This window comes from Acinonyx jubatus, chromosome D3, assembly GCF_027475565.1.
Source record: "Acinonyx jubatus isolate Ajub_Pintada_27869175 chromosome D3, VMU_Ajub_asm_v1.0, whole genome shotgun sequence".
Lineage (NCBI taxonomy): Eukaryota > Metazoa > Chordata > Mammalia > Carnivora > Felidae > Acinonyx > Acinonyx jubatus.
Genome location: NC_069392.1, coordinates 36,814,967 through 36,828,311, shown reverse-complemented (window position 1 = coordinate 36,828,311; position 13,345 = coordinate 36,814,967). Strand labels below are relative to the sequence as shown.

Below are 13,345 nucleotides of genomic sequence, written 5' to 3'. Positions count from 1 at the left end.
AGGGAAACCATCATTACTTTTGTGTAGAGGAACAATAGTAAATGAGTCACTTCCTTTGTAGTTTTAACTGAAAACCAGGCAAAGTGGTTATGAAAATAACACTTGCATTTAAAAAGAAAAAACTAGAATAATTTGAGCTGCCAAATTAAGTCAACATGTACACCATTTCAAGTTGAGAGTGTATTAGAGAGTATACAACTCACCATTTTAAAAACTTTGGCAGGAACAGCATTAGTTTGAGTAGCTTCCAGATATTCTGTCCAGGAAAAATTTTCTGGATCAGGATAACCTGAAAAATACATATACATATCAAAAAATTACTCACTAATATTCTGATTCCCATGTACTATAAGACATTTGACCTTCTGTGAACTGCTCACTATTTAACAGCCCCTATGCTAAGAACCTCACATACATTACCTAAGTCTATTTTAACCTCTGAATGGGCTGTTTCATCCCCACTAAGGCAAGCAAGCACTCATATATCAGTTCATTCATTCACTCAACAAGATTAAACAGGTTGGCCAAGGTCAAATGGTGGGTATTTGGCAGAGCCTGGTTACACCCAAAAGGCCTCTTTAGAAAGTTTGAAAAAACACTCACAATCCCTGTCTGACCTCAGACCATAAACTGAAAATCTTTCCAATTTCTCCAATACTTCTGCATCTATTAGGGTTTTGTTCTCTTAATTACATCTCTGTAATTGCAATTTCCCAGGTTTGCCATTTATAATTGCAACTTATATATTGGTATAACATGGTACAAAGCACTGTATGTTTAAAAAAATTCTAACTGGGGGCACCTGGGTGGCTCAGCCGGTTGAGCATCCAACTCTTGATTTGGGCTCAGGTCATGATCCCAGAGTCAAGGGATCAAGCCCCACGTGGAGCTCTGCACTGAGTGTAGAGATTGCTTGAGATTCTCTCCTCCTCTCCCTCTCCCCCTCCCCTACTTGTGCTCACTATCACGTTCCTTCCTCCGTCTCTCTCTCTCTCTCTCTCTGTGTGTATATATATGTGTGTGTGTGTGTGTGTGTGTGTGTGTGTGTGTGTATGTGTATGTGTGTGTATACATACATATATATATACATACACATATATATATACACACACACACACATATATATATATATACATATATACACATAGATGTATTTATTTCTAACTGGGTTTCTCATTTCTCTTTATATTTGTGTTATTTTATTCCTAATTACATTTGCTGAGGTCTATATTATTGTGTCATTTTCTTTTTCCTTTAAAGGAATAAGCACCTAGATTTATTCATCAGCTTTCTTGTTTTTTCTCTTTTCTAATTATTTCATTTGCTGCTTTTACTCATTACTTCTTTACTCATATTTCCCTTAGGTTTGTTTTTACTCATCAAATTGAACTATAAGGATAATTGATTTATTTTCATTTTTTTAAATAACAGAAGCATTTAAAACCATGAAATTACCACTGTTCCCCCTGAATATCACAGCTTTAGACATCTGGATAAACTTTTATGAAATATTTGTGTATCTCACTTTTATTTTTCAAAAACAATTATAATTACAATCTGTAAGTGTCACCTTCATTTAGTCACTGGCCAAATAATTATTTAAGAGATATCTCAAATCATTAATTTTTGTAGTTATTTAAAATATTCATAATAATATCTACTTTACCACATGGTAATTTCAGAATGTCACATGATATCTAGGATTTCTTTTTGGCATAATATAGGATCAACAGTTGAAATTTTTGTTTAAGTATATACATACACATACACACATGTTTTGAGGCATATTAGTATGCCTCAATTGAATGTAAGTAGCTATTATTATTAAAAAATCTGCTTTATTTTTTATTTAAGCAAAAAACCTGAAGCAATAAGCTAAAATTTCTAAAATACTTTTTCATACAGTTTTCTAGTATCTGTGATAACTTTTTCTTCATATTTAAACTTTTTACTAAAATAAAGAATATTTTAAGAAAAATATGCCAATGAAGTAAACAGCCTGAAAAACTGTTCACAAAATTAGCATAGCTGTACCACCAGGACCCAGGACAGCCCCTCCCCATTCTACACCCTTCCAGTCACTGCCCCCTCTCCGCAAAGGGAAACTCTCATCCTAGTTTCTAACCTCTAAGATTAGCTCTGCCTGTTCCATTTTTTCCTTTGTATAAATGGAATCATACAGCATGTACTCATTTGCAGTGGTCAACTTTTGCTCAGCACTCTGTCAGGTTCGTGTAGACAGCTGCATGCAGAAAATCTGTTATCACTGCTTTGTAGCAGTCTATTGGGTGAGGATTTCACAATTTATTTATCCATTTTACTGATGATGGTCCTTTGGACAGTCTCGATTGCGAGGGCTATTATGGAAAGTGCTGCTACAGACATTCTAGTATATTCTTGTTGGTCATCACAAATATACACTTCTTTTGGAATGCATCCAGGAGTAAAACTGCTGGATCATGGGGTAGTTTTCTTTATATTTTGATGTTACATTAGTTAGCACAAAAAAGCACATGTAATTTTTGCTACTGATTGTGCTTTTTATTTAACATTGAAAAAAAAATTCCCTTAGACACCTTGATTACTTTTACATCAAATTCTTCTTTGTCACTAAAAATTAAATTGTATGCCATCTTGTATTTTCTGTTTGTTTTCTTAATAAAATTTTGCCCATCCTTTTTACTTTTAAATTATTTTGTCTCAGGTATATCTATTTTAAACATCTTCTAAATGGATTTTGAAATCCATTTGCATTTACTTTCATAGCTCATTTGCTTTATCTAACTTCCGTACACATGTTTTAGGCTGGAGTTGTTTTTTTTTTAAACACTCTCTTAGGGTTTCCTTTGCTTTTTGTCCCTGTCTATATATGAGCTATGTTACATACCTTCTGTTTCAGGAATTATTTCTGCTACTTTTGTAGCTCATATACTTTTTAATGTTTATTTTATTTTTGAGAGAGAGAGAGAGAGAGAGAGAGAGAGAGCACGAGTAGGTGAGGGGCAGAGAGAGAGGGAGACACAGAATCTGAAGCAGGCTCCAGGCTCCAAGCTGTCAGTACAAAGCCCAACGTGGGGCTCAAACCCATGAACCATGAGATCATGATCTGAGCTGAAGTCAGATGCTTAACCGACTGAGCCACCCAGGTGCCCCTGTAGCTCATATTTTTAACGACTGTCCAAACTCATTCCTTGTATTTTGAATTTCCACATTTCCGTGTGGGTTCTGATTATGCTCATATCGTGCCACGTCAGCACCAGGGTCCCCTCCTCTCTGGCTCCAGGTCCCTCACCAGGGGCCTAAGCAGCAGATTCTGGGGAATGGTGACTAAAGAAAGCAGTGTGTGGTGGGCTGAGGAATGAATGTGCAGAGGCTGAGGGAGGAAGCAATTAGTGCTGCTCCAGTCCCGTAAAGAAATCTTGCATGCTGCTATGAAAGAAATCATCTTTTTTCATGATCAATAAGTGAGAATAAAAGACTGTGACTGTTTTCTGTGTTTCTGAAGCAGTACTGCCTCCGTGACACTCTCCAGAAATGAGCTATGTATGTACTGTGTGTATATTCCCTGTTCAATGAGTCCAAGGAAGAAGAATGTCTCATTGCCTAGGGAGGCCTGCAAAAGCCACATACTCCCACTGTCTTCTTCCTAGCCCCACCCTGAGTCCTGCTACCTTTGGGGGGTATGGCAGGGGGCAGAATCAGGGCAACAGAGGAAGGGGCAAGAGCCAGGTCCACTGACACAGCTGTGTGGCAATATGACAGAAGCTTTTCAGAAGCTGAAATTCCTTCTTGTTTCAAGAAATATATGAGACCACCCCATGGAACAATAGCCTTTAGCATCTTCACTTGTCTCAAAGAAAGCAACATATAACTAGTTTCAGTTTATTAGTAACCACTCTTCGGGGTACTCCATTTACACTAAGTCATTCCTTCCTCACATATGCTGCTCATTTTATAGGTGAGGCTCAGGGAACTTGAGCAGCTTTCCCAGTGCTATACACGTAGAAGTGGAAGAAATGGGTTTGGATCAATTATGTCTGACTCCATTACCCACGTATTCAACCACTGCTTCCCCCTAGTATTATAACCCAGAGCTCCATGATCCAAGGTGGGCCAAGGCCTCAGGACTGGGAGTATGAGCTCCCCCTGGAGGCCAAGGTGTCGTATGGCAAGGGTGGGAACATTGCTAGATTGGAGGCAGGCTGTTGGTATAAATGTCTTTATTCACGTCCCACCTCATTCCACTCTATTGAGAGATTAAACCATCAGAGATGGGCAAACGCTGAGGCAAGATGAGGTTCAAGTTGTGGCTGTGGGCACAGGTGGCTGAACCAAACAAAGGAAACGTGTCAGCTATTGGGATCAAGCATAGCAAGGCTCCTGCCAGGCAGCCCCTGGATCTCCCCATGGTACTGGCACTTTCCTGAAGAAGAGGAAGACCCAGGTGACAAATATCTTTAATTAATGTCAGCAAATAACTAGAAGGCAAACAGATGACAGCCACAGAGGACGGAGGGAGGAAGTGCAATGGAGGGGAAGAGCTTGCACCCTCATGGGAGAGGAGCCTCTCTAAAGGCTGAGAACTGTCCTAGGAGAAACAGTGGGACTATCTGGGATACGACAAAATGTGCTATCCCAAGAGGGTGACAGAGAAAGATCTGTGTGAAAAAGTCACTTAGATGAAGGTCAATTCCAGTGCTTTGAGTTGAAAAAATTGAGAGTCAAGAAAAAAGGGATACAAATATGGGACGGTGCAAAAACAGAGAAACTTAACGTCAAACCAAGTTAAATGCAAGTGAAAATATACTAAAATATATCATTCCAAGGACTACTTATACCATTCCGGAACAGCAATTCCTTACAGTGATCTACAGGACCCTACCCACCAGGGACCCATTACCACTCCAACCTCATCTCCCTTCACTCTGCTCCTGCTCCAACTAGGACACAGCTGACTTCTTCTCCCTCAAGGTCTCAAACTTGCTGTTCCTTTACAGAGAAGTTTTCCCCATGTACCTTCCACACTCCCTACTTCACCTCCTTTAAGTTGTTGCTCAAATGTCCTTCCCTGAACTCCCTAAATATACAGAACCCTCTCACCAAATACATGTGCCCCTCCTAACCTCATGACCTGCCTTATTTTTCTCCATAGCACTTACCACCAATTAAGTTATTAAATTAATATTTACATATTTGTTGTTTCTCTTGCTCTATAAGATCATAACTGCCTAATGACAGGAATTTGTTCACTGAAGTCACATTTTCTCTGGGACTTTCTCCAGAACAGAGCCTAGTATGTAGTGATCAGTAGTTATCCCTTATTAAATATTTGGCAAATATCTGCTGAATGAAATGCATTTAAGAAGTTTGCATTTGATATTGTAGTGGCCAAGAATGTCAGATATGTGAGCCAAAATTGTACTGGTCTAGCCTCAATATAATGAATGGAACACTGATATAAAGTTGTTTGCCTGTTGGTGTTGGCAGTATTCAGAGGTATCATTAGAACGAGCTGATGCTCCTGTACTAATTCTGGCTAAGGTTCCAAATAGCACTATAGACTGCACAGTATCAAGGGAAGGCCATCTGACTTGTGGCTTCTGTATAAGGTGAATGTAATCCTCAACTGTTTGTTCCATGTAAGAAAGGCCTACTTGTGTGTCATATTAGTTACAGACACTTCTTTTTTTTATATAAATTTTTTTTAACGTTTATTTATTTTTGAGACAGAGAGAGAGAGAGAGAGAGAGAGAGAGAGAGAGACAGAGCATGAACGGGGGAGGGGCAGAGAGAGAGGGAGACACAGAATCAGAAATAGGCTCCAGGCTCTGAGCCATCAGCCCAGAGCCCGACGCGGGGCTCGAACTCATGGACCGCGAGATCGTGACCTGAGACGAAGTCGGACGCTCAACCGACTGAGCCACCCAGGCGCCCCAAGTTACAGACTCTTCTTATAACAACGTCCTCCATTAATTAACCACCTGGAACAATAGCCTAAATAGAAACATAATTTTGCCACTGGGACAGTCTAAAGAAGGGTAGTTAATAAATAGTATAAGCCCTTGAGGTCCTGGAATTCTGGTCTGATTAGCGTGTCCCATGCAACCTAGAGAAGCATGACAACCATAATTACATCAGTGGCCAGTCCAGGAACCAAAACTCATATGCGTCCCAGGACAAACAGTTTTTAGGTAATGGACAATAGTCCAGCTTAATAATGATGTGCTAAGAGGCTTACTGAGAAGGTTCAATCAGAACACAGAGAATATTGATCATAAACACGCGTGCTAGATGGACTTACCAGGGCACTTCATCTAACTCTTTGTTGTACTGATAAGGAAAGTGAGACCTGGCATTTTAAGTGACTCATCTAAGGCAAGACAACTAATAGCCAAGCCAAAGCTAGAACCCTGGTCTCCCGATCTGCAATTACAGAAAACAAAACTTGTGAAAAGTTGCTTTGAGGCTTGGTGAGTACTCTGTATGCTGCCAGGCACTAAGGCCGAGAAGAAGCATCGATAGAAGAATGAGGGCCATGCAACTAGTACTGCTGAAGCCCTGACTGACCGGCTTTACCATCATTTCAAGAGAGTAGATTTTCTAAGAATGCCCCCCAGGCATTACCTATTTACTTCTCTGTGTCAAGAAGCTCTGACAAGGCAGAGCAGTAACTCATCCAGGCCTCCGGATGGTAGAGACTGCAGGCAGTTGCCAATGACTGTGTGCTGCCACTCTACTCACGAGGTTCTGCACATATGGAGGGGCTCTTTATGAAAACGATCTTAACATCAAGGAATCACTAAATATCCCATGTTAGACAGCACTACACTATTTAGTACAAGACAAAAGAAATGCAAGACATGAGGACAATCAGTTATCTCAATCATTGTTGAGCCTAATTCAGGTTCACTCGATTTTGTTTTCAAAAAATATGTTGAAACTAACCTCACAGTTATGGTACCTTAGATGCCAGAAGTCTTGGACTCATATTCAGCTCATCACAATCAGGGGTAAAATATCCTTGCTGACCAAAGAATATAGTTATGCTCCCTAATATTTTTAAGAGTATGTCAGATTTGTTCCTTAATCACCAGACCATAAAGCATACACAGAACTTTCAATCTACACAATGAACTAGAAGTACTCAAGTACTTATCGAGGAGCTCATTTCATAATTGATTGTTTTGCTGAAAGTATGGCTGAGATGAAGTGTATTAGGAATAGACTAAGGAAACAGAGTCTCTGTTTTAACTAGTGAAATCACTTTCAGAAAACAGCCAATCTGTGCTACACTGGATGAGCTCCCAGCGGAACTGTCTCCAAAAGGACCACGGCTCCCACGGTACCTAATCCAACCCAGTGTTTGGTAAATGGCAGGCACTCAAGATGGGGTAATTGCCTCTATTTCTCTCTGTCCCTCTGTCTCCCCCCCTCTCTATGTCTCTGTCTGTCTGTCTCTCTCAATAGCTAACATTATGGAGAACATACTGGTTATTTTGCTTCTATTTTTCTCTCAATTTCACTAACTACACAATACTCCACTGAGTAATATTCTATGACTAATAATCCTTACATGTTATGCCTATATTGGTCTTTGCTACATCTTTAGCTCCTAGCTGGGCCTCATGCTTAGCAGGTACTTAATATCTATTCAATTAATTAATTAATAATTTACATTTTTCTCTGAACTCTTCTTACCTTCCTTATGTCAACAGAATCTATATTTGGAAAATACCAAAATGCCATTTAAATATAGTAATTCTGTGTGTAACTAAAAAAAGTCAATAGTTCATGTTGCAATTAAATACAAGATTTATTTATGCTGTAAATTTTGCTAATGTAATTTTAGCTTGCCAAAGAAATTATGATGTTAAGTAGTTATTTGGTATCAAAATATAATTTGCTAAAATATTTCTATGTGCTCCTCAGACATTTAGAATATTTGCTAAGTATGTCCAGCAAACTGATAATTCTAGGGAATCTACAGAAATCAATTGCTGTTATAAACCACATTTCATCACCTCTCAAAATATGAATTATTATAGCTTTATTTCTGGAAATAATCTTGCATTTAACATACATTCACAACCAATCTGAATACTAGACTCCCAATTTAAAAATGCAGAAATGAGCATATACATTTAGCTCTGTTCCTTCTAAATGCCACCAAAATACCAATAAAGGCATTTTTAAATGAATACTTATCAACAGAGAAAATTCTGAATTAATTTTGATACAACACATTATGGAATACTATGTAGCCTTTATAAAGAATCAGAACTATACCAAATTAATTGAAAGAGATTTGCCATGAAACAGCTGAGCAAGATAAAAAGATAATGGACAAATATGTATATAATATAATTCCATTTATTTGCACAAGCAATTATTTGAAAAGGATATGGGTTCACAAATATATGGATGTATGAGTGTGTATGTGTGCATGCATTTGCAATCATATTGGAATTAGTAAAATATATATAGCATAGGATGGCTAATAGTTCAATCATTTTCATTCTCCTCTTGAGAAAATACATTTCCTGGACTCCCTTGCTGTTAAATATAGCTATGTAACTGCGTTCTGGCCCATGCATTTGGGTAGAAATGATGTAATAAGCCACTTCCAAGTTTGGCCCCTAAAACCATCTCATGTGCAAACAAACATCAGTTCTTTTCCCATTTTCAGGCTTTGCTGAAAGAGTCCGAAAGACCTGGAGGAGCCCCAGTTCCGGAATAACTGCATGGGGCAGAACTAACCATAACTGTACTGTGAGAAGAATAAGAAATCAATTCTTAATGTGTTAAGGTACTAAAATGTTGGAGTCATTTGTTATGCTAGTTAGCTCATAGTAATTAATATGGAGGGATTAGCACCACTTGCTACTTCCTTGAGTGGAGTAACTAACCTGAGTAGAAAAAGAAATACAATGCTTTTAAAAAAAACAGGATAAATTGGGGCGTCTGGGCGGCTCAGTCAGTTGAGCATCCAACTTCAGTTCAGGTCATGATCTCACAGTTCGTGAGTTCGAGCCCCAAATCGGGCTCACTGCTGTCAGCACAGTAGCCGCTTCAGATCCTCCATACCCCTTTCTCTCTGCCCTTCTCCCACTCGTGCTGTCTTTCTCAAAAATAAAAAAACAATTAAAAAAAACAGGATAAATAAAATGTAGTTTATGAAAAAAATTAAAAATAAAAACAGTACCAGTACAAGGATATAAAGCCACAATGAGAACAAGTGAAAAAAAAAAAAAAAGCCAAAAGCAGATGAGAAATGGAAACAAAACCCCTGGAAGCATGAAAAGGAAATAAATGAATGAAAATTGGCTTCACATACTGAGAAAGCTAAAACAAATCTGTTAAAGAAGCAGGTTAATTTATGTTATAGGACCCTGGAAAGCTTCAGTAGCTGCAGGCATCAGATCCTTCTGAAGGCAGAGTATGGTGCTAACAACAGATGACTGTTTTGAAGTCCTAATAGAAACAGTTAGACACACCAGGTCACCTACCCGACCCCACACAATTAGGCAACTATCCCTCCCACATTAAGGCTAAAGGCTGGAGGGTTTAGTCTCTGGACAGGTTGAAACAGAGAAGGAACAGACTTTGGGATCTTATGCAGTGATGCAGCCCACTCATAGAAGAATGGCCACTTGCAGTACCTGAATCTCAAACTGCGGGCAGCCCTTTGCCTCAGCTCTCAACAACTCCCACAACCCTGACATAACACACACCCCAGTCAGAAGGAGGAAGAGGAGCCTTTCCTGTGGGAACCAACCCAAAAGTCCTCGTTATGACATTCTGAGGTATCCAATATCCAACTAAAACATCCTGGTTAACATCTCAGCACCCCACAGGGATGTTTACAATTTCACACGCTCCATCAGGGCACCCAGAGATTTTATTCTGCTTCTCAGGACCTTATTCTTAAAGATGAAAGGAAACTGAGATTCACTAGAGATTTGAAGAACGCAATACCTGGATACAAAAACAAAAACAATTAACATAAAAACGTAAATTTGAGAAAAGAGACAATATAGGGAACACAAGATTTAAACCAACAAGTTTAAAAAATAAATGAACCTTGGGGTGCCTGGGTAGCTCAGTCAGTTAAGTGTCAAACTCTTGATTTCAGCTCAGGTCGTGATTTCATGGTTTGTGAGATCAAGCACATCAAGCTCTGCACTGACAATGCAGAACCTGCTTGGGATTCCCTCTCTCCCTCTGTCTCTGCCTCTCTCTCTCTCTCTCTCTCTCTCTCTCTCTCTCAAAATTAATTAATTAATTAAAACTAAATGAACCCTTAATTCATATCCTTAGAGAGCTAAGAGAAGACTCATAAAATATTGTTATTGGAAAATAAAGGAGAATTCCATTTCAATGTAGAATGTAGAAAGCCAAAAAGACTGTTACCCACTCCCTAACAATGAGAAACAGTCAGATAATCTGAAAAATCATAAACTTCCAGGAGTCCATCAAAGAGCTGAAGTTCCAAGGAAACAAAGTAATGGAAATACAAGGGGGCACAAGTTCCTCTAGAGACAGCTGAGAAACTCAAAATATTTAACCTGTGGCAGAGAACTAGAGGAAAAGGTAATCACACCCAAGTAAGTAAAAAGAAATCAGCGAACATTTTAATAAATTCTTAAAAGTCAAGTGGGAGCTAGCATGGCAGTCTGGAATAGCTGACCCCAGACATAAGAGAAGTGTCCCCATACTCACTCACAAGGTGGTTTTAATGGGTCTTACCAAGTGCTCAGAGGAAAGACTAGGAGTGAGACAGAAGACTAGCAAGAGCTCCCTTTCAGAGCACTGAAGATAAAAATTTAAGGGGTAACCAGAAGGATGATAAAAATCACATTCAGGAGAACATAGGTAAAGAATCAGAGTAGACTTACAAACAAAAACTATACCAGCCAAAAGACAAGGAAGTGACATATTTAATGAAATGCAGGGGGAAAGATCCATCAACTTACAATTCTATACCCAGCAAAAATATATTTAAAATATTAAGGCAAAATAAATACTTTTTCAGGCAAACAACAGCTGAGATGATGCATTTCCAACAAACCTGTGCTAGAAGAAATTCTAAAGAAGTTCTTTAGCAAGAAGGAACATGACAGAAATGAAAGAATAAATGCCACAGCCAATACCACAGAAACACACAGGATCATAAAAAACTACTATGAACAGTTATGCACCAACAAGTTGGACAAATTAGAAGACATGAATAAATTCCTAAAAACCTACAACCTATCAAAACCAAATCATGAAGAAATAGAAAATCTGAACAGACCAGTTACTAGTAAGGAGATTGAATCAGTAATCAAAAACCTGTGATGGCTTCACTGGTGAAAAGCACCAAACATTTAAAGAATTAATACCAGTCTTTCTCAAGCCCTCCCAGAAGATAGAAGAGGAAGGAACACTTCCAAAATCCCTTATGAGGCCAGCATTACCCTGAAACCAAAACCAGACAAGGATGCTGTAAGAAAAAATAATACATGCCAATATCTCTGACAAACTTAGATGCAAAAATCCTGAACAAAATATTAGCAAACTGAATTCTACAATATATTAAAAGAAATCATACATGGTGATGAAATGGGATTTATTCTAGGGATCAATTAATGTGATACATCACATTAACAAAACAAAGGATTAAAATCATACTATCATCTCAATAGATGCAGAAAAAGCATTTGACAAAATTCAACATCCATTTATCCATTCAACATCCACATCATTCATTTATGATAAAAACTGTCAACAGTGTGGGCATAGAGGGACATACCTCAACACAATAAAAGCCATATATGACAATCCCACAGCCAACATCACACACAGTGAAAAGCTGAAAACTTTTCCTCTAAGATCATGAACAAGGCAAGGATGACCACTATTGTCACTTTTATTCAACATAATGGAAGTCCTAGTCAAAACAATTAGGCAAGAGTAAGAAATAAAAGGTCTCCAAACTGGAAAGGAAAAAAGCAAACTTGTAACCATTTGCAGATAACATGATATTTTATATATAGATAATCCTAAGACTCTACCATAAAAAGAAACCTGTTAGAATAAATCAACAAATTTGGTAAAGTTGCAGGATACAAAATTAATACACAAAAATCTGTTGTATTTCTATACACTAATAATGAACTACTAGAAATAGAAATTAAGAAAACAATTCCATTTACAATTGCTTTAAAAAGAATAAAATACATTAAGAATAAGTTTAACTAAAGCGGTAAAAGGCCTGTACTCTGAAAACTAGAAGGCTTTCATGAAAGAAATTAAAGAAGACACAAATAAATGGAAAGCTATTCTGTGCTCATGGACTGGAAGAATTAATACTGTTAAAATGTCCATACTACCCAAATCAATCTACAAATTTAATGCAATCCCTAAAAATTAGAATGGCACTTTTCACAGAAATAGAACAATCAGTCCTAAAATTTGTTTGGACCCACAAAAGACTCTGAATGAAGGAATCTTGGGAAAAAGAACAAAGATGGCAGCATCATACTTCCTGATTTCAAATTACATTACAAAACTATTGTAATCAAAACAGTAAGGCATTGGCATTAAAACATAGGGATGTGATTACCTGGGTGGCTCAGTCGGTGGAGCTTCAGACTTTGGCTCAGGTTATCATCTTACAGTTCATGAATGCAAGCCCCACACCGGGCTTGCTGCTGTCAGCGCAGAGCCTGCTTGAGATCCTCTGTCCCCTCTCTCTCTGCCCCTCCCCAGCTCATGCTTTCTCTCTCTCAAAAATAAATAAACACTTAATTTTTTTAATAAGAAATAAATAAAACACAGGGACCAATGGAGCAGAACAGAGAGGCAGAAATAAATCCATGCATATATGGTAAATTAATTTACAACAAAGTAGGCAAGAGTACACAATGAGGAAAGGACAGTCTCCACAATAAATGTTGAGAAAATCACATAGCCACATGCAGAATAAAGCTGGACCACTATCTTCCAACATACACAAACACTAGCTCAAAATTAATTACAGACTTGAACAAAAGACCTGAAACATAAAAGTCCTAAAAGAAGAGGTAGGCAGTAATCTCCTTGATCTTGGTCCTCACAATGAATTTTTGGATTTGACACAAAAGCAAAAATAAACAAGTGGAACTGGATCAAGCTAAAAAGCTTTTGCACAGCAAAGGAAGCCATCAACAGAATGAGAAAACAACCTACTAAATGAGAGAAAATATTTGCAAGTCATGTATCTGATGAGGTGTTAATACCCAAAACATATAGAAAACTCATATAAGAAAAACAAACAATCCAATTAAAAAATAACAGAGGATCTGAACAGACATTTTTGCAAAGA

General features: G+C 38.1%; 1 protein-coding gene across 11 annotated transcripts in view; it reads right to left on the bottom strand.

Annotated features, from left to right (window-relative positions):
* L3MBTL4 (L3MBTL histone methyl-lysine binding protein 4) overlaps nt 1-13,345 on the bottom strand; it is a 442,148-nt gene that overhangs the window by 236,856 nt on the left and 191,947 nt on the right. For all 11 annotated transcript variants that reach the window (XM_053205899.1, XM_053205893.1, XM_027068534.2 and 8 more), the window contains one exon: nt 204-289. In XM_053205899.1, coding sequence (XP_053061874.1) covers nt 204-289 — 86 coding nt within the window. The remainder of the gene's footprint in view (nt 1-203; nt 290-13,345) is intronic.